At 50.0% G+C, this 20,061-nt stretch overlaps 2 protein-coding genes across 4 annotated transcripts; one reads left to right on the top strand and one right to left on the bottom strand.

The window, feature by feature from the left end:
• Positions 1–195: 195 nt before the first annotated feature.
• Positions 196–4,433, top strand: C9H14orf119 (chromosome 9 C14orf119 homolog). Of its 3 annotated transcripts, XM_037208535.1 has the most exons (3): positions 407–845; positions 3,046–3,142; positions 3,655–4,433. In XM_037208535.1, the coding sequence occupies exon 3, from the start codon at positions 3,656–3,658 to the stop codon at positions 4,052–4,054; it is 399 nt and encodes a 132-aa protein (XP_037064430.1). In that variant the 5' UTR covers positions 407–845; positions 3,046–3,142; position 3,655; the 3' UTR covers positions 4,055–4,433. The 3 variants fall into 3 exon arrangements, 2 of the variants coding, with proteins under 2 accessions (XP_028748090.1, XP_037064430.1); XM_028892257.2 differs by lacking the exons at positions 407–845; positions 3,046–3,142 and adding an exon at positions 196–380; XR_003736838.2 differs by lacking the exon at positions 3,046–3,142 and having other exon boundaries at positions 405–845; positions 3,655–3,988.
• A 254-nt stretch (positions 4,434–4,687) lies between these two features.
• Lmln2 (leishmanolysin like peptidase 2) lies at positions 4,688–10,353 on the bottom strand. The gene is given in 14 exon segments (XM_028892224.2): positions 4,688–4,883; positions 5,807–5,986; positions 6,149–6,387; positions 7,033–7,284; positions 7,370–7,466; positions 7,542–7,611; positions 7,942–8,113; positions 8,187–8,332; positions 8,438–8,522; positions 8,700–8,873; positions 8,963–9,229; positions 9,668–9,719; positions 9,796–9,880; positions 10,012–10,353. Coding segments are annotated over 14 exon segments (2,310 nt in total). The 5' UTR covers positions 10,307–10,353.
• Positions 10,354–20,061: the final 9,708 nt, after the last annotated feature.

Raw genomic sequence — 20,061 nt, 5'->3', positions numbered from 1 at the left:
CCGTTAAGGCGGGAACCGGCGTTATCTCTGTTCCAGCGCAAGCCACACCAACCACCGTGCGCGTGGATCCGCAGGCTCGCGCTGGCGGCCTGAGAGAGCTCGCGCCGAGCCCGGACACTGCGCCTGCGCCGCGGCGGAGACTCGTCTCTACCGGGTCCGCTCCCCTCCGACACCTCGGCAGCGCTGACTTCTCACCCCTTTGAGCCGCTTGACCAGGGCACTCTTCTGCCCGCTCTTGGCTAGGCCTCGCTGCTCCAGTGCGGCCTTCAGGTCGGTCACCCGCAGAGCCTGAAGAGGCTTCCCGTCCAGAGTCACCTCCTCCAGCTCCGCCATCTTGCGTGAGGTACTCGGGTCCGTCCCGACGGCTTCGGGCATCTTCGGTAATTTCCGCTAACGCCCTTCGAACGTACCGAATTGGCCCCGCCCACTGCCATAGTCTGCCCCTCTATTACTGCTCAGAATTCCCCGGGTTCCTCCGGAACTGTTCGGTCGTTTCCGTCTCCACATCGGTACCAATCGGCTCTTTCTATTTGCCCAGCCGCCGCCCCCTCCCTTTCTGCGTTCAGACTCGTTTGTTTTCGTCTTGCCGAGGCTTTGAATCGAATCTATTCGGAAGCCCTCGACTTGGGCATAACCATAATCGGAATTATTCGGCTATCTTCGGACCTGGGGCTGAGGCGCTGGGGCTCTTGGGTGTTTGGGGCTGGTTTAAGACCGGAAGTGCGTGGGTTATTGGGTTGGCTCTGCTTAGGGTTTTCAGGAAACGTGGAAGAGACTACGGCAGCTGGAGCTGAAGGACTCTTGTGGTCTCTGGGCCCCCTTTGAAAGGAAAGGGGAGGTAACAGGTAAAGAAGCCCCCTCCTTGTCCAGATAAGATGTGGTGTCTGCTGGTTTCCTTTTGGGAAACCCTCCTGCACCCGTGGTGAAACCTCTGTGGTCCCCATCCTCTACATCCTGGTCACTCGATCTGAGGAATGCTGGGGGGGGGTGGGTGTGTTAAGACTCTTGGCGGCTTCCAAACGTGGGGAAAAAATAGCTTCTTGTCTTTGATCCTAGGCAGTAAATTTTATCAATGACATTGAGTATAAGTTTACCGTTGAAGCCCTGTGGCGAGACTCTGTGGGAAAAGTCCCTTTCCCTGAGAAAGAAGTTTTAGGAGGAACTTCTCCCTGTATTGTTACTCTGAAAATAGCAGTCACCCTGAACCGGGACTTGAATGATCAGTTCAAATACAAATATAAATCTTCCAGCTTGGAGCAGAAGGAACAGAAGTAGTGATTTAAGTCATAGAGGGTTGAACCTAACCTGAAGTAGGCTGGATAAGTAGGAGAGATAGAACAAGCATTTTTCAAAACAAGGTTTCTCTGTGTGGTCCTGGCTGTCCTGGAAAGTCACTCGGTAGACCAGGCTGGCAGGGAACTCAGAGGTCTGCCTGCCTGTGCCTCTCAAGTACTGGGTTGAACCTAACCTACTTCAGTACTCCACCACCGCCCAGCTTGCTTTTATTATTTTTAATTGTGTATCTGTGTGTCTGTCTGTGGGTGTGTGCATGTCCTACAGACACTAGGCAGCGCTCTAGAAGTACAGGAAGTGTATTTAAATACTGAACATTCTTTCCCCCAGCCCCTCAGTTGGTTGTCTTTAAGATTGTTTATGGAGGTGGCTGAGGACATAGCTCAGCTGGTGGAGCGCTCTTTTAGTTCTGTCCTCAGCAGCACAAAAAGTATGGTGGCATGTCACAGTTCAAGGCCATCCTTAGCTACATGTCCAGCTGAGGCTACATGAAAATTAAAAGGAATGTGGGCAAAGAGGCTAAGTGTGGTGATATGTTGTTTGTACTCTAACAAATAAAATCTGCCTGAAGATCAGAGGACAGAGCCAGCCACTAGATTAAACATAGAGGCCAGGCAGTGGTGACATACACCTTTAATCCTAGCACTTGGGAGGCAGAAATCCGTTTGGATCTCTGTGAGTTCAGAGCCACCCTGGACTACATGAGATTAATCCAGTCTAAAAGAGAAACAGAGCCAGGCAGTGGTGGCACACACCTTTAATCCCAACACTAGGAAGGTTGAGACAGGAAGTGATATGGCTGGGCAGAGAAAAGAATGTAAGACAGGAGGAGACAGGAGTTTCGGCACATTTTGGCTGAGGACTCAGGGCATTCAGTCTGAGGATTCATGGAGACAGGATCTTCTCTTTTTTGCTGAGGAGTTGGTGAGGTGAGAAGTGGCTGTGGCTTATTTCCTCTGATCCTTCAGCATTTACCCCAATATCTGGCTCCCATGTTTTTGTTATGAGACCAATTAGGATTTGTACAACAGCTAAGGGTGGATATGTAATTTTTAACACCAACATTTGGAAGGCTGAGGCAGGAGGCTCTTGAATTTGAGGCCAGCAAGATTATTTTCTAAGACTTGAGGTAACCTGTGAGTACAATTACTCTTCTTTTGACCCAGATACCTCCCCCTCCAAATCATTTAAACCAAGATGTTCAGATGTCTGTGTTCACTTTAGAACATGTGTGAAATTGCCCAGGCTAGCAAGGCTTTATGTACCTAAAGAGCCACCAAGTATCTGAAAGGTGTCCCTTTAAAGAAACAATGTGTGACTTTTAGACAGTATACAGTAGTGTTGGTAAGTGTGCTGACGACAGACAGTATGGCTAGATGTGTGATTGGTGGTCCCAGAAGAGTGCTGAAGTTTTGCTATACGTGCTTGAAAGTGCTTGAAAATGCTGAACTTAGACGTTCTGAAGCTGTGATCACTGACATTATCCAGAACAGTCAGATTAACCCATATGTGAGCTTGCCTGTCGCATTGAAATGATCCTCACTGAAAAGGAGCTGTTCCTAAGTCGGAAGAGAACATTATAAAGAACAAAAAACATCTCAGGAGAAACTGACACCAACAAAAACTTCCAGCACATGAATAAGTTTAGCAACAAATAAATGTTAATGAAATAAAATGATGAGGGCAGTAGGAGAAGTGGTTAGATAGGTTGTTTCCTTTTTATTTGTTTGTTTGACCCAGAGTTTCTTGTAGATTAGGCTGGTCTGGAACTCCCATGTAACTGAGGCTCCTCTTTTAACTGGTGATCTTCCTGCCTCCACCATGTAAGCCCTGTGTGCTACCACGCCTGGTATGTGTTTTTCTTTCATTGTTTCGAGATAGGGCCTCACTCTGTAGGTTAAACTCACTGGAACTTACTATGTACCTGTGTAGTCCAACCTGGCCTTTGATTCCTGGCAGTCCCCCGTCTCCACTTTCTGAGTGCTGGGATTGTAGGTGTGAGCCTCGCGCCTGGCTTAGGTCCGTGCAAAGGGAAGAAGACGGCACACACCAAGTGGAGTTGTTCTGGGTGCCTTCTCCACGGTAATTGTAGAAACATAAAAATAAAGGCTCTTGTTGCCTGTGGAATGGCTCTGTGCGTTTGTAATCCCAGTATTCAAGAAGCTAAGGCAGGAGGATCAAATTCCTGGCCGTTCTGGAGCTACACATACACAGTGAAGTCCTGCCATAGGAAAGGGTCCTGTGGTTTTCCTCCTGGTTGATGGGTGGATATTGATGTGGTGCGGTAGGGTTTGTTGCTTAGGAGGTTGTTTAGGTTGCTTTCTGCCAAAGACGGTATTAACAGAGCTCTGTTTGTTTCAGGATGCCACTGGAATCACCTTCCTCGTCAGTGCCACCAAACAACATAAACAGATCCTCCCCTATTCCAATGTCTTACATCACTTCCCATGAGATGAAGTGTATTCTTCACTGGTTCGCCAGTTGGTCAGGTCCCCAGCGGGAACGTTTTCTACAAGACCTGGTTGCTAAGGCAGTGCCTGGAAAGCTGCAGCCACTGTTGGATGGTCTGGAGCAGCTCAGTGTGTCTGGGGCAAACCGACCACCTTGTATCTTTGAGTGTCAGCTGCGTCTTTGGGATCAGTGGTTTCGAGGTTGGACTGAGAAGGAGCGCAATGAATTTGTCAGACAGCTGGAGGTCAGTGAACCGGATTTCGTGGCCAAGTTTTACCAAGCAGTGGCTGCCACTGCTGGTAAAGACTGATAGGCATTCAGATCGAGAAGATAACTCCATGTGATCTAGCCAAAGACCATGACTGTAGTGAGGATTCAGTGCACCTGCTGGGGTAGTAGTGTGCCTTTTCTTCCAGCACCAGGAGGCAGGGGCAGCCTGGTCTACAGATCAAGTTCCGAGCCAGTCAGTGCTACAAAGTGAGACCCTGCCTTAAGGGAAAAAATTGCTTGAACTTCATGATGAGTGCCAGCACTATTTTTAACTTCGTAATATGTCACCTGAACTCTGTAAATGTGATCCGTTTAAACAAATCTGATTATGTCAGGCACCTGCTTTATTTACAGAAGATGTCTAAATCTCAAGAATTTGATGACTTGTTACTGTAACTAAAAAGAACTTATATCTCATTGCCAGGTGGTGGTGGTGTATGCCTTTAATCCTAGCATTTGGGAGGCAGAGGCAGGCAGATCTCAATGAATTCGAGGCCAACCTGGTCTACAAAACAAGTTCCAGGACAGCCAGGACTGTTATACAGAGAAACCCTGTCTCAAAAAAGAAAAAAAAAAGAGTTGGTTTTCTCTGTCCACTTTGTAGCTCCTCAGGAATCAAACTCGGGTAAATGACCTTACCCATCTTGCTGGCTGACATCACACTTGTCTTATTTTAAACTGATCTCCTGTGCCATACATGTATCTCTCATGATGGTTAAGTGGTAGATGGTCTCACTTGGAGTGTAGCTCGTTTCTGATAAGCCAAAGCTCCCAGTGCACCCACCAGAATTAGCAACAGTAGGCAGAATCCCATGGATAGAAGTCGGTCGTCAGTCATAGAGAGGTTATGGTCCAAGGAAGTCAGTAGCCTAGGAACATGAAAGGCACTGTTGGTCCTGCAGTAGTGTTAGGCGTTAACGGAATAGAAACCTGTTTGGATCAAGCACTCGGGCAAACAAGCCAGTAAAAGCCAATGTTGAACCCAAAATGTGGGGATGAAACCAAGGTCCACGTCTCCAGCAGCTTCAAGAAAGGAGACCTAATGGTAATGATGACTAGTTTATTATGAGAAGACCCTGTTTTGGTAGCTAGATTTATAAAGAGAGGTGTGATGGCACATGTTTACGAATGACCCCAGTACTCCTGAGGCAGGAAGATCAGAAGTTCAAGATCATCCTTAGTTATATAATGAGTTTGAGGCCACCCTGATGCTGAGACTTTGTCTCAAAAAAAAGAAAGAAAGAAAGAAAAAGACACCAAACCTATACCTGGGGAAGCAGAAGCAGATGGCTCTGTGAGTTCAAGGCTACCCCACAAAGTAAGTTCTAGACCAGCCAGGGCTTCACAGTAAAACCCTGTCTCACCCTCTCCTGTCCCCCTCCCACCCCCCAAAAAAACAAACAAGACAACAGCTGAAATCCCTGAGTTCTAGGGATGGGCCCTATTGCCATTTGAGGGGCCTAAGGTAATGTTGGGCATCCTTTTACTGCTCTACATAACCTTGTTTAGAAAAAGGTACATGTAAATGCATGTTTAACAAATGTGAATTCAGGGGCTGGAGAGATGGCTCAGCAGTTAAGAGCATTGCTTGCTCTTCCAGAGGTCCTGAGTTCAATCCCCAGCAACCACATAGTGGCTCCCAACCACCTCTAGTAGGATCAGATTGCCCTCTTCTGGCATAAAATGGCACACGCAGCTAGAGCGCTCATACATAAAGATAAATAAATCTTAAATGTGGTTTCAAAAAATGAGAGCAGGGATGCAAAGCTCACTACTGGGGACACAGCCTTACTTGCTGTCTTCTGTGGTAAAAATGGCTCCTCCATGGTGTAGTTGGAGAGGTTTCTCCTGAAAAGTCTGAGTCAGGGTCCTGTACAGTGTAGTAATGGAAGGCCCTTGGCAGCCTGGAGACTTGCGCATGCTCACAGTGAACACCAAACTTGTGGTGATAGACGGGCTGTGGAAATAGCACCTGAACAGACAGTGAGATCTCCTAACGGGGGAAGAGTGCTTGAGAGAAGATCTGGAGGGTTAAGTGTAGGTTTCAGAGTGCGATGAACAGCGTAGAGGGAGCGTGAAAGAAAGGCCTTGGGCACACGATGGTCCGTGTCAAATAGGTAGGACTGTCCTTTACCTGCCAGTGCCAGCTCTTGTCACCACGGCCTGCAGAACCAGCTCAGCCAGCTCTTCTCTCTGCTCTTTCCCCAGAGCACGGCCTGGGGTCCCAGTTAACGCTAAAGACAGCTGGAACAGCTGGTCTTGGGTTGGGAACCTCGTTGGTGGGGAAGTGGCGGAAGTGGCGGCATTGGTGCCTTTGTTACTCAGACATAGCCGGCCTTGGGGACAGTAGAGAAGGCCGTAGTATCCAGGTATCTGCAGGAAATAGCCAAGTTACAGCTTCAGTTACTTGTTTAGGGATGCCTGCTAAGGAAAACCGCATATTCTAGGTCAGTCATGGGCTAAGGAGGTATTGGGGGGGGGGGTTGGCCAGGGGCTGAGGGTGAAGCGCAGTACATGCAATGCCCCAGATTTAACCCCCAGCACTGCTAAGTAAATGCACAAATAAAATAAAAATTCAAAATTTCAAAAAAAAAAAAAAAAAAAAAAAAAAACAAGCCGAACATTAGGCTTGGTGGTTCACGTCTGTAATCCTAGTATATGAGAGGCTGAGGCAGGAGGATTGTCACAAGTTTGAGGTTAGCCTGGCCTATATATCTAGTTCTGGGCCAGCCTGGACTCTTAAGCTGGACAGTAATGCCAGTTAAGCATTTCCCAAATTTTCTGCCTGTGTGCTCTGACTACTCTTAAAATTATCACCGGGTGTGTGTGTGGCGGGGGGTGGGAGGGGTGGGGGGGGTAGGGGGGTGGGGGCGGCAGTGGCGGCAGCGTATGCCTGGCCCGGGCAGGTGGATCTCTGTGAGTTTGAGGCCAGCCTGGTCTACAGAGTGAGTTCCAGTATGGAAACCCTGTCTCAATAACAGAAAGAAAGAAAGACAAAAGAAAAGAGAAGAACCTCACCTGAACAGCCTCTCCCGGAAGGCAGGGCACCCACGGTGAGCCCTCGGCTCGCACCTCATATGCTCCCCCGTGTGTGCACCGATGTAAGTAGCAGCGGCCTGTGGGAGTGATGGAGGACTGGCCAGCCTTGTCTGTGGAGAGCACTTGGGAGGTAAGGTTGGCAAGGAAGCAACGGCTCTGCAGACGGTAGATCTCCCCGTGGGGGTTCTCCGCTCCGGTGAGGAGTCCATTTTCCTCCTTCCAGCATTCACTCTGCAGGGGAGGGAAATGGGAGACTAGTGTATGCTGTAGAGGTCGACTCCTCCAGGGCCTGCTTTCTGTCCTGTAGTCCACTCACCCCACTGGCCAGGGGTTTGTACATGCGGCAGCCTTCTAGCCTTGGGTCGGAGGAGCAGCTCCCCTTGTCCAGGTGCAGGTAGTGGCAGCCCAGCCCACTGTGTGGAAGGGATAGTAGAGGTGGTGCTGGGGTCGAGGACAGGTGTAGAGTCCCCGGCCCGCTCGGCACACACCTGTGGGTGCAGAAGAAGTCCGAGGATCCATTCCTGCATGTGCTCACCAGGCCAAATTCTAGCCCAGAGCCTGCTTGTGCGGTAAGAAAAGAAAGACCTCAAAGATGAAGCCTCAGGCTGGGCACAGTGACTGACGGGCGACTTTGATCCCAGCACTTGGGAGTAAGAGCCAGGAGGGACTTGGTGAGTTGGAGGCCAGCCTGGTCTACATAGTTCCAGGACCAGACAACCAGAGCTACATAGCCAGACCCTGTCTTGCCTCCCCCGCCCCCCCCAAAAAAGAAAAGACACCCCAGACATCCCTCCGTACCATCGCCACTTACAGTTTGAATTACACCTTAGTAGCAATGAACTCCAAACTACAGCCTCCCACAAAGGCCTGCCGATCTTGATTTCTTACCCTGACCCCACAATAGCTCCTCCGCGGCACTGTAGTTGACTTGATACCAGCCCGAATCTTCAAAGGCAGCAAGAGTTATCGGGTCAAGTCGAGTGTACCGGGCACCATCAAAGGTAGCAGTCATTATAGAGCCCTGGAATAATCTGGACTCCCAGTGTGAAGACAGAGAGCCCTGTTGGGTAAGGTAGTTGGTTGCTGCTTGGCTACTCCCAGTTTCTTTCATCGTCCCAAGGTGTTATTCTCACCTCCTCTTCCAGAGGAACACCCCGCAAAGGCCCTGGCACCCCCAGGTGTCTGGCGAGGCCGTGGCTAACAGTTGGGGTGGTGAGAAGCAGCTGGCCCCACTCATCTCGGCCTGTCACTTGTTTCCTCGTGGAACAATTCTCTCTAGCTGGCTTCAAAAGGGAAAAGTTAGAAAGGGCGAAATAGAAGGCGGTGAACTCCCTCTGGTCGACATTATAGGGAGCCCACCCACCCCCTCACTCCTTCCGGTTACCACTGAGTCCTGAGGGGCAGTCCCGCCATCTCTTGAAGAGCTGTCCAGAAAAACCCAGGGCATGGAGCAGTTCGTGCAGTGTGGCCTAAGAACAAATGACGGCAGAGCGAGGGGCTGGCTCCGGAGCAGAACTGGAGCCCCTCTGCATACCCAGCTCTCCGCAGAGCTTCAGGCACCTCCTGATCCATCCTCAGTCGGTTCCCCCAGTTCCTGGGAGACAGCCGCCCCCAGCCCCAGCCCACGTCCATCATGCAGTAGTCACCATGACGATGTCACTGTGGCTGAGGCCAGGGCGGGTGAGGTGTTGGGCACAGTAGACAATGGTACCAGCGAGGGGTCTGTCTTCTGAATCCAGCTGGCAGCAAGCAGCATAAGCTATGGCAGCCGCCTGCCCACAGGCCAAGAGAAGGGAGGGTAGAAAGGAGGGGAGCCGGGGCTCTGGAGCTCTGCTGGGCTGGTGCCCATAGCCACCCTGGAAGGTTCTTAGCCCCTACGCGATTCAAGCTTCATCAGCGTACTCCAGACTGCCCCCCCCCCCCGCAAAGAAGCACAACTCAATAAAATGGTTTCTATTTCCATACCCCTCCTTACAAAGTTTCGGATCAAGAGAGGCAGCAGGGAAGAGGGGTGGTGGGCTTTGACCCTCACCTCTTGGTGACACTTGGAAGTGTGGGCAACCCGCACATACAGGAGGAAGTCAGTGTTTGGGACTCCAGGGCCATCTGGTTGGATTAGTTGGGGCAGACCATGCTCTGGCCACAAGGAATAACCACGCAGGTGGGCATCGGGTATCTGTCCGGGAAGGAAATCGAGGAGAAGCCTAGCAGGTGGATGGAAACTGGATGCTAGGAGGAAGGATACACCTTCGGGCTGTCTCAGTACCATCCAGGTAGCCATCTGGAATCCGATTTCTAGCTGAACATGTGTAACTCAGAGCACTTCACAGCATGTTAGGTTCAAACTGAGGTGTGTGTGTGTGTGTGTGTGTGTGTGTGTGTGTGTGTGTGTGTGTGTGTGTGTGTGTGTTTAAAGCAGAGTTGTGCCCCTAGCTACCCAGATCTCTTGAGGAGCATGGGTGGAAAGAGACTAAGGAATGTACATCATTATGAAGACGAGACAAGAGGACAATTTCACACATCTGAGATCAGGTCCTTTTAAGTGCTGAGGTATTAGGGAAGTCTAAATAGGTTAGAGACCTTCAGATACCCGAGGCTGGTGACTTGCTCTCACCTTTACCCCAAGGCAACTCTCTCCTTTGTATCCGGGGTTCAAGAGGCTGCACCTGTCAAAAAATGTGAAGTGAGCTGGAGGCATTTTCTAGACGTCTTTGGAGAAGACCTTACCAGTGGCAGACTCACCTGTGGTAGTTTGGGGTCTCTGGGTCTCCCCAGACGGCACGGCAGTATTGTGTAGGGTCTCGACTGAGAAGCAGAGGTCCTTGTACTGGTGTGACTTAAGGCAAGGGGACAATTTCACCTCATCATCTGAGTCCAACTCTTTTTCTGTGATGACCTGTTTCTCTTAGACCCCCTCTACCCCTCAGCCCTTCGTGATAACTCCTGTCTTCGCCTTACCTGCTAGGATACCCTGAATCCTGCGGGTGGTCTCTCTCAGTGCAGCCCGGGCTCGAGATTCCCCTCTCCCTTCGTCTCCCTCAGGATCCCAAGCTTCGTTGGATACAGGATCTCTTGTGTAGTAGGTCTGGATTCTAAGGGGTTGAGGATCATGGGAGCCAGGGAGAGGAAGGATTGAGGAGCGGAAGCGTGTGGGCACTTGGGAGAAATGGGGCCTGAGAAGGCGCACGGACTTCTGGGTCTCCTCATGCAGACATCTGCCTGTGGCCACCGCGAGGAGGAGCAGCAGCCGCATCTTCACTCTGTGTCTCCCTCAGGCTGCCCTGGGTCCTGTCCGCTGTGGCCAGGTCACTTATTCCTGCCCTTTCTCTAGTCTCTCTCCACACCCCTGGCACCTTCTTGCTTGTTCTTAGAAGAAGAATTGAAAGCTGTTGACTAAATCTAGTTTCCTACTAGGAGGTAGGATATGAACCACAAGGTCTGGGGCCGTCTGCTCTAGGGTGCCAGAGGCGGAGTGCTGGGGAGGAGTGTGGCTCTGAGCCTTCGGTTTGCTTTTCCAGAGAGGGGCCACCCCACATTCCTGCCCCCTCCCATCTTTCTCAGTGGGAAGCCTTGACATCTCCCCGCAAAACAACAACAGAAAAGTGGAGGCAATATGATGGAGGAGGAATGCGAGGGGGCAGTAGTTTTTGGTTTGGTTTGGTTTGGTTGTTTTTCATGGATGCCTGCCCATCTCCTTGGAGGTGAGCAAAGAGGTCCTGCACTTTGCTGGGCCAGCCTCTAACTAAGCTGTGAGACTTTCAGGAATGTTCTGCACCTGTGTCAGCTGGTACACAGCAAACACACTTGAGTTGACCGATCTCCTTGGGGAGGCTGCGGGCTAGGCCCGGGAGGCTTCTCAGAACCTACCTGCTCACTGGTTGGCAGGAAAGGGGAAATAAACTTTACAGATGGACGGAACAGAAGTTCAAAGGTATTCTTTGGGAACCCCTGGAGCCCGGTTGTTTTCTTTGCTCCTACTGTGCTTTTCTGAACTGTTTCCCGCTTGGCCACCCGCCCTGCGGGCCTAACTCCCACCTTTCCGGTAGTTACTCTGGGAAGCCTTTCTTAACATCCCCAGCCCAAATTTCACACCCAGCAGAGGTGGGAGGGAACATTTACTGGAGGTCCCTGACCTTGCCGCTCCTGACCAGACCTGCTTTTTTCAGTCTCAGGCTCAGGCTCTTCCGACTCTCCCAAACTCCTAGAAGAAGCCAACTTCCTGTCAGGTCTTCAGTGTGGGGATGAATCCCTAACTATTATTGTCGCTTCTTTTCTCTCGTTATGTAGCTCAGGCCTTGAACTTGCGACCCTCTTGCCTCTGCTCCCCCAGATTACAGCCATGCAGCGTCATGTCTGCTCCACTACTTTACTTGAAGGCAAGGGACAAAGTCCCACATGTCAAAGCAGAGCATCTAGTTAACGACAGGGAAGGACTAGAGGCTATTCTTCTTTTTAGTTTTTGAGGGGGCACGATCTCGCTGTGTAGCCTTGGCCAGCCTGAAACTCGCTATGCAAACCAGGCTGGCCTGGAGCTCACCGAGGTAGCTGCTTCTACCTCCTGAGTACTGGGTACTGAGATCAGAGGTGTGCGCCATCACAGCTAGCTCAGGACTAGAGTATAAAGGGACCTTCTGGCTTCTCTGGGATATATATATATATATGTATATATACATATATATACATGTATGTATATATATACACATACATGTATATATATACACATGTGTGTGTATGTGTGTGTGTGTGTATATATATATATATATATATATGTATATATATATATATATATATTCGTTTTGAGACAGGGTTTCTCTGTGTAGCCCTGGCTGTCCTGGAACTTGAGCTATAGACGAAACTGGCCTTGAACTCAGAGACTCTCCTGCCTCTGCCTCCCAAATGCTGGGATTAAAGGTGTGCGCCACCTCCCAGCAACAACTCTATTTTTACATGTGACAAGGGAAACACTCCACTCTGGAGCCAAAGCCACTCTGCCATTTTCTATTTATGTCATTTTGACCAAGTGCTATGGCTTTCCCATTTTAAAGGATTGCTGTGAGGAGTGAGTGAGTATTTGTAAGGCATGAACTGCTCAGAGCATGGAGAGACAGCCCAGCAGTTAAGACAACCTTCCTAATACCGAGACCCTTGAATACAGTTGCTCAAGTTGTAGTGACCTCAACCATAAAATTAGGTCATTGCTGCTTCATAGCTGTAATTTTGCCACTGTTGTGAACTGTAATATACATATATGATAGGCGGGGTTTCTGATCTGCGACCGCTTTGAAAGGGTCGTCCCAGAGCTCTCGAGTGGATTCCCAACACTCATGTCAGGTGGCTCACGACCATCTATAACTCCAGCTCTCGGGGAGTCCAGTGTCTCTGACCTCCACTGACACTCATGTGCAAGAAAAGAATATGTATTATGAGGCGAGGCAATGGTCAGGATGTAAAATAAATAAATAAAATTTTTAAAAAAGAATATATATTATACAGGCTGGGGCAAGGTCTTGTTTTCACTTTCACCAGAAGAAAAAAAAATCACACACACACACACACACTGCAGTAGAGAATTTAGAATTAAAAATTTTATTATTATCAGGTGTACAAGCTTGAAGGGGACTCTTGTTCTTTCTCTGAGACAAATATAGATTTCTCTAGCTGTCTGAACACCTTTTTTTCCTGGAAAAGAAAAGAAAAAAGTCCCAATAAGTAGTATTTATGTGATGTTGGGTCAGCCTGGCTCTCCGGGTTTCCGACCTCCTCTGCAGCCGTTCCTGTCCTTTGCTGCCCCCGTGTGGCCATGCTGAGAGAGGCCTGACCCTGCTGGAGTAGGGGCTATCCTTAACAAGGGCTGTCGGAGTGGAGGGTGGAACTTGCCCCACACCAGCAGGAGAAACGCAGGGACACCTTATTTTCCTTCCACTGCCTGCCTATGAGTAGTTTCTGTGACACCTCTCAGAACAGACCTAGCCTACTGCAGGAAGTAACAGCTAACTAAAGAAGAAATAAATACCTTGCCCCTGCTTTGTTCCAGATCCAAGTTATCTGCCCATTGGGATTTCCTTTATTCCACAGAGAGAGGAGAGAATTCATTTGTATATACTGTCTTCCAACAGCAATCCTTTCTCATCTTTAAAACAAGTTGTTTGTTTTTTCAAGACATGGCTTCTCTGTGTAACAGTCCTGGCTGTTCTGGAATTCGCTTTGTAGACCAGGCTGGCCTCGAACTCACAGAGATAGATCAGCCTGCCTCTGCCTCCTGAGTGCTGGGATTAAAGACGTTCACCACCTCTGCCCTGCCTCAGTTTTGTTTTTTTTTTTTTTTTAAAGAAGGTTTCACTTGAACTCAGGATCCTGCTGATTCCTCTCCTCTACTGAAATCCAGTGTTGAGATCACGGAAATGTATTACTATGCCCAATTCTATCTTTTTTTTATTTAATCTTTATGTTTAAGCTTTATTTATTTTATATGTGTAAGTGCTTCACCTGTGTGTGTGAGACATGTGTGCCTGGCATCCGATCCCCTGGGACTGGAGTTGCAGGTGGTTGTAAGCCATCATGTGAGTGGGGAGAACCGAACTTGGGTCCCCCCGCAAATGCTCTTAACCCCTCGACCTCTCCCCATCACCCCCCAGCTCCATGTTGACTTCTGTGTGACTCTGGTTCTCTACCAGACTTCAGACAGAGATCGTCTTACTCGTCTCTCTGAAGATGTGTGGAGTAACTATGGAAGGATGGTGGTGGTGGGAAAGTGGAGGTGAGGGAGAAGGAGGTGAGGAGCTACACCAAATGCCATTGTCATATCCAGCATGTTTTCGTGTCCTGACACTGTTCCAAACATTTTATACTCCTATGAGCTTTCCAGAAACCTTGGGAGGCTTAGGTATTATTGTTATTATCCCAATTTTACAACTGAGGCACAGCAAAAAAATAGTAGGATTTCAACCCTCATAGAGGCCTCATCACACCTACTATATACAGTGTGGCTTCTCTAATTCATCCGGGGATGTGGAAGTTACGTTAGGATGAAAAGAGAAACCGGAGAGATGGAGGGGCATAGGTGGAGGAGAGAGCGTGTGGATAAAGACGGGACTGAGAAACCGGAGAAGGGGAGGATTACTCTGTGGAGACCCGAAGTTGGAGGATAATGAGAAAATGGGAGGGAGGGTGGCCTGAGGACCATCACCCCAGGTGGTGGCATTGCAGCTATGATGGTATTCACTGCGTGCTGCTGTGTCCAGCATGCTCCTCTCCCAGGCCCTTGGCCCTTCCACCTCTGACATTCTCGTCCTCCATTCCACTCAAGTGAGATAGTCCCAGGGCTGTGCCCAGAGCCTTATCATCACTAGAAACTGAAACATCTATGAAATAACGGAATCCAACACCCCTCTCTGATATGATCTCTTTTCCTTATGGTTCGTTGCTAGGTTGGCTCACTGCAGCTGTCGGACAAGCTGGCTGAGGAACTGTGGCCCTTCTTTACTTAGTCTTCCTTCTCTGCTTTAGGCTGTAGACTCTCTGATGAAATTCTTTCCTGAATCTCCTCAGCTCCCCTTCGCTATCTATCCTTTCCACCTGACCTCCCTAGTTAAGCCCCATCCTTCGATGGATCCAGCACTTGTCTGCATTTGTAGGGGAGCAGCTAAGGACCCACAGAGTTCCGGAAAACAGGCTGCCCCTGATCTAAAACGCTTATCCTCAGCTTCGATTGTATGTTCCCAAGTCAGAAATCTCAACAACCAGCTCTCTTCCCACACTTAGCAACTGGGATTGTTGTTGTTGTTGGTTTGTCTTGAGACAGGGTTTCTCTGTGTAGTCCTGGCTGTCCTGGAACTCACTCTGTAGACCAGGCTTCCTGGGTGCTGGGATCAAAGACATGCACACCACTGCCTGGCTGCAACTGGGATTTTATACCTTCAAGCTGAAGCCTCCCCGGCAGCTCAGCCACATTCAGGAGCCTCTTCTTTCACAATGAAAAATAAAAGCTGTAAGACAGGAACAGGCTTTGTCTGCTGCAAATCTTTTTATTAGTTTAAGATGGGATCTTGCTATATAGCCAAGGCTGACAGACTGGCCTCAAACTTACTCTTGTTCTCTCTTAGCCCACTTCATGTTAGGATGGCAAGGCTGCTTCACTAAGCCCAGCCAAACATTATCAAACTATTAAAACATTATCACTGTTTTTGGTGTTTTGAGACAGGGTCTCACTATGCATCATCCCTGATCGTGAACTCACTAAGTAGACCAGGCTGGCCTCTAACTCACAGAGAGATCCTCCTGCCTCTGCCTCTCAAATGCCGGGCTTAAAGGCATGTGTCACCATGCCCAATTCAACACTGTGTGTTTTAAATTCTTTGCTATATGTTATATGTTTAAAAAAAACCACATTTATTTTGAAGGCTGGAGAGTGGGCTCAGCAGTTAAGAGCACTTGCTGCTCTTGCAGAGGACCTGGGTTCAATTCCCAGCACCCACATAATGGCTCACAACCATCCAGGACTCCAGTTCTGGGGGAACTGATACCCTCTTCGGACCTTTTTGGGCACCAGGAATGCATGTGGTGCACAATATATGTGCAAGCAAACACTTGTACATATAAAATGTAATGAATAAACCTAAAAATAAAATTTAAAAAGTCTCGTGTGTCTGTCTAACCAGCCATGTGTGCCATGGTGCACACAGGAGTCTCTTCTCTCCCTTTACCTTTGGCTTCTGGGGATCGAACTAGGGTCAGGTTTGACAGTGGGTGCCTTCACCCCCTGAACAGTCTTGCCCACTCCCTAGTTCTATTTTAATCTGTTTCTACCTTTTCCCTTTCTAAGAGAGAGGGGGTGCTGCTTTTCTCTTGGAAGGAAGGGCAGTCTTTCCATGATGCTCTGAATCCCACCTGAGGGAGCTTGGGAACTCCAGCCTCCTCCCTGCTGGACCTCATCCCGAGCATCCCTCTCCCTCCCAATCTAGCTTGTCCCATTCCAACCACAGACTGTGCCTGTGAATGGTAAAGACTTGCTTCAGAACAATTGCCTCTATGTGGGAATCCCTGCTTTTTGCCAGACTTACCTCTTGGATTCTGCTTCTTTGTTGTTTTCTCAAACAAGCCTTTCCTGGCCCTCACATTTAAAGCAGATGCTTTAATTGAAACCCACCACTGGTACCAGGTATGGTAGTACACCCCTGCAATCTCAGTACCTGACAGGCTGAAGCAGGAGGATTATGAGTTCAAGTCCAGTCCTGTGGTGGTGGTGGTGGTGGTGGTGGTGGTGGTGGTGGTGGTGGTGGAGGTGGTGGTAGTGGTGGTGGAGGTGGTGGTGGTGGTGGTGGTGGTGGTGGTGGTGGAGGTGGTAGTGGTGGAACACACCTTTAATCGAAGCACTTGGGAGACAGAGGCAGGTGGATCTCTGAGTTCGAGGCCAGCCTGGTCTACAGAGTGGGTTCCAGGACAGCCAGGGCTACCCAGAAAAACCCTGTCTCAGAAAACAAAAAACCAACCTACCAAACAAACAAAAAAAAGAGTCCCATGTCCAGGCTGAACTACTATAGTGAGACCCTGTCTCACAACAAATGAAAATCATCACAGGTCACCTCTATTTTAGCCCACAGCAGTGCCCCCAATGTAGAGTTCTGTATTTGTGGTATTATGCTTGCTTGCCACCCTTATTAACTGTAAACTCTATGAGAGCAAAGACTACTCTCATGTAGCCTGTAGTTCCTACAGTAAGTAAAGCACCTGGCCAAGGGTGCATGTTCCATAGGCCTTTCTTCAAAAATAAAAAACAAACACGTTGAATGTGATATGAAGGGAGGTGAGGACAAAAGCTAGGGAAAGAAGTTGAGTGTGGCGGATTGTACCTGAAATCTCAGCACTCAGGAGGCTGAGGCGGGAAAATTGCTTTGCATTCTAGGCTAGTTTGGGCTTCAGTATGAGACCCTGTCTCAACAAACAAAAACAAACCCAGAAAGGGAGGCTGTGCACATCAAGGTACAGATAGGAGCTCTCTCTGCTAGCCTGAGAAGGCTTCCAGATCCCGAGTGGGCTCCTAGGAGCCCTGACTCTTGGGGCCATGATACTTTGGAGGTTTGAAGACAGGGCAGGTGGGTGGGGCTAGCCTTTATCTTGGAGTGCAGCCCTAGCTAGCCTCAGATGTTGACAGCTGGAGCTAGCGAGGGTTTTGCAAACCTTCCCAGTTGCAGAAGGCCAGCAGTCTGTGGGACAGGTGGGTGGGGCCCGCGCTTATCTCCCAAGTACAGTCCTAACCTCAGATGGTAACAAAAGAGGAGCTGGTAGGAGTTTTGCAAACCGTCCCGATTGCAGCAGGGTTTGGATGGCCTGGCCAGGGTGCCCATGCCACTAGGTGTTGCGGGGATGATAGGGGTTTTGAGTTTGAACCCTTGGGATGAAGCTTAGATTTCAGGACACTGGGGGGGAGCCATGCTATAACATGGCTGGCCTCTGCCTACATCGTGACCTTGCTTTTTAGGACAAGTGAGAAGCCACAGTTCTGCAGGTGGGTCTTTCCCTGCAAGCAAGGCCTTCCCTTGCCAGGGCACAGGATCCTTCCCCTGCTCCATCAGTCACAGCTGATGGCCATTTTGGTAAAGTCAAGTGGCCCCTTTTCCTTCCAATACACCCACCTTCTCTCCCCATGGAGAGGATTTCTCACCTGCCATTGGTTTTCTGAGGTCAGGCTAGGAAGCACTGTCTGGGTTAGGCCACTGCCACTTTGGAGGAGGAGTTGACCTGCTGGGGACTAGTGAACGTCCAAGGGGAGTGAGTCCACAGGTCCTCGGCCTGCTGTCTACACCAGAGTCTTCTCACAGGCTTGGAGCAGGGCAAGGGGTGGAGGTGAAGAGGCCCCTTTTTTCCACCACAACCCCAACGGGGCTCTTGCAACACTGGGATGGGGGCCCTGGGGGCCCGGGAGTGAGGCAATCTCTGGGGGTTGGGAGGTGCGCACCGAAGGGGGCAGCTTTCACAAGCACCCGCTGACTGACCTTGGCAGACTCACCTTGGGCAGCTTCCTTCCCTCGTGGTATCAGTATCTCCCCACAACCTTCCTCTCACAGGCTTCCCTGCAGCCTGAGATCGGGTCTCAGTTCTTGTCCTTTACCTCAGCCATGTCCAAGAAAGGAAAGCGGCCGGGAATGGAGGTGGCGGTGGGGGTGGCGGTGGGGGTGGGGATGGGGGCTGGATCTGCTGGTTTTCACAGGTTCTCGACCCTCGGTCTTGCAGGCTTTCCAAACTCTGGCAGGAGTTGGCCAGGTACCCCTCCTTCCACGGTGTTCTTTCCCTGCGGACATCCCTGAGAGGTCACTCTCAGGTCAGAGATAAGCCAGCTGGACTCCTGGCTGAGGCATCAGGGCAGAGGGAAGGCCGGAGAGTCATTTGCAGTTCCTTTCTGTAGAGAGGGTATTTTCTGGAGTACTCAGGTTTGTCCTTGCCGGTCATCCGTACTTAGCGCCGGCGGCGGTTTGCATTGCTCTTCCTGTGCCCATCATCCCCTTCCAAAGTTTTTACGTTTCAACTTATGTGTCCCTTTCTCCAAGAGGCCTTTAACTTTCCTAGCTGCGACAGGGTCCGTTGGTTAATTTGACTCCCCGCACAAGCACATTCAAATGGGATCATGAGAATGAAAGCACTTTATATAGCTATTCAAGGAGGGCCTTGGGAAGCCACAGGAATGGCAAGTTCCAGACTCAATAGCAGGGCGGTCACTGCCACCCCAGGGCCCTAAGAGAATGCTAAGAGAGGGGCTGGCAGGGAGGTTCTGCCTCCCTCTCCTCCAGCCCGCCCTCTTACACCAGTCCCCCTCACTCTGGGAAAACTGCCCATGAAGGAAGGCAGCCCCCTGAGAGCAGAACAACTAAGAGGAGAGACAGAGAATGGAGGGGTGGGTGGAAGGGCCACGGAGGCGGGAGACATGTTTGTTTATTAACTTTCCTTCCTATTCCTGCAGCTGAGGCATCGTCTCTTTCTCAGCAAAGATGCTTGGCAATATCCGCTGGGTAAATTACTTTGGTTGAAGCCAGCTAACATCAGATAGAGAGCCGCCCGCAAGTGGCAATGCACCTCGGGATCGACTCGGACGGAATGGAGTGGGGGGTGTTTGCCTGTTCCTTGTCGTATCTCACTGGGATCTCTCCGGGGAGATGGCTCTTCCTTAGCTCCAGTGCCAATTAGAAAGACACTCTGAGTGCTTGTTGCTATTGCAAAGGACCCAAGGTGAATTCCCAGCAGGCACATGGAGGCTCACATATGCCTGTAGCATCAGTTCCAGGGAATCTGATGCCATCTTCCGGTCTTCCTTACCTCCAGGCACGAACATAGTGCATGTACATATAAGGAGGCAAAACACCTACACACATAAAGTAAATGAAAGAAAGAAAGAAAGAAAGAAAGAAAGAAAGAAAGAAAGAAAGAAAGAAAGAAAGAAAGAAAGAAGAAAGAAAGAAAGAAAAAGAAAGAAAGACACTCTGAGGGGTGACAGGTCACTGGGGGGGGGGCTGGAAGGAGGCACAGCTCAGAGCCGTGGGAAAGAGTCTCAGGCAAAGCAGACCCTACCATCTGATGCCTTCAAAGGAGTCCAGGGGTGTGTGGGGTGGCCTTAAGCCAAATGGAGGGAGTCAGGAGACTGAGTCACCAGCGGCATTCTGTGCAAACCCCCCTTGTGCATCCCTAGAGCTGAAGGCAAGAGGAGAGGATTTTCCCGGGTGCCATAGAGACGGACACCTTCACCTCCTACTCAAGCAACATGCACAGGTTCAAGTCCACCCTAAGGTTCAAGTCTGTCCACCCTGATCAGAGCTTGGCCGAGGACACAGGGAAAAGGGAGGGTGCTGAGACGGAAGTGGAAAGGGTTTGGGCCAAGGTTAGCCTGGTGCACACAGACGCCTGCGGTGTGGGACAGCTTCTCCCACTGAGGTCGGAAGTGGGAAGAGAAGCAGACCTGTGATGATCCACATACACCATGCCCCCTCCTCCCCACGCACACACACTGTGATGCTTTCCTGT

Source organism: Peromyscus leucopus, chromosome 9, assembly GCF_004664715.2.
Source record: "Peromyscus leucopus breed LL Stock chromosome 9, UCI_PerLeu_2.1, whole genome shotgun sequence".
NCBI classification, from domain to species: Eukaryota; Metazoa; Chordata; class Mammalia; order Rodentia; family Cricetidae; genus Peromyscus; species Peromyscus leucopus.
Note: the sequence above shows the minus strand (reverse complement) of the source record. Positions and strands in the feature narration are given on the sequence as shown.

Coding starts and splice junctions, on each gene's coding strand:
- C9H14orf119 (XM_028892257.2), top strand. CDS start 3,656: ATGCCACTGGAATCACCTTCCTCGTCAGTGCCACCAAACAACATAAAC.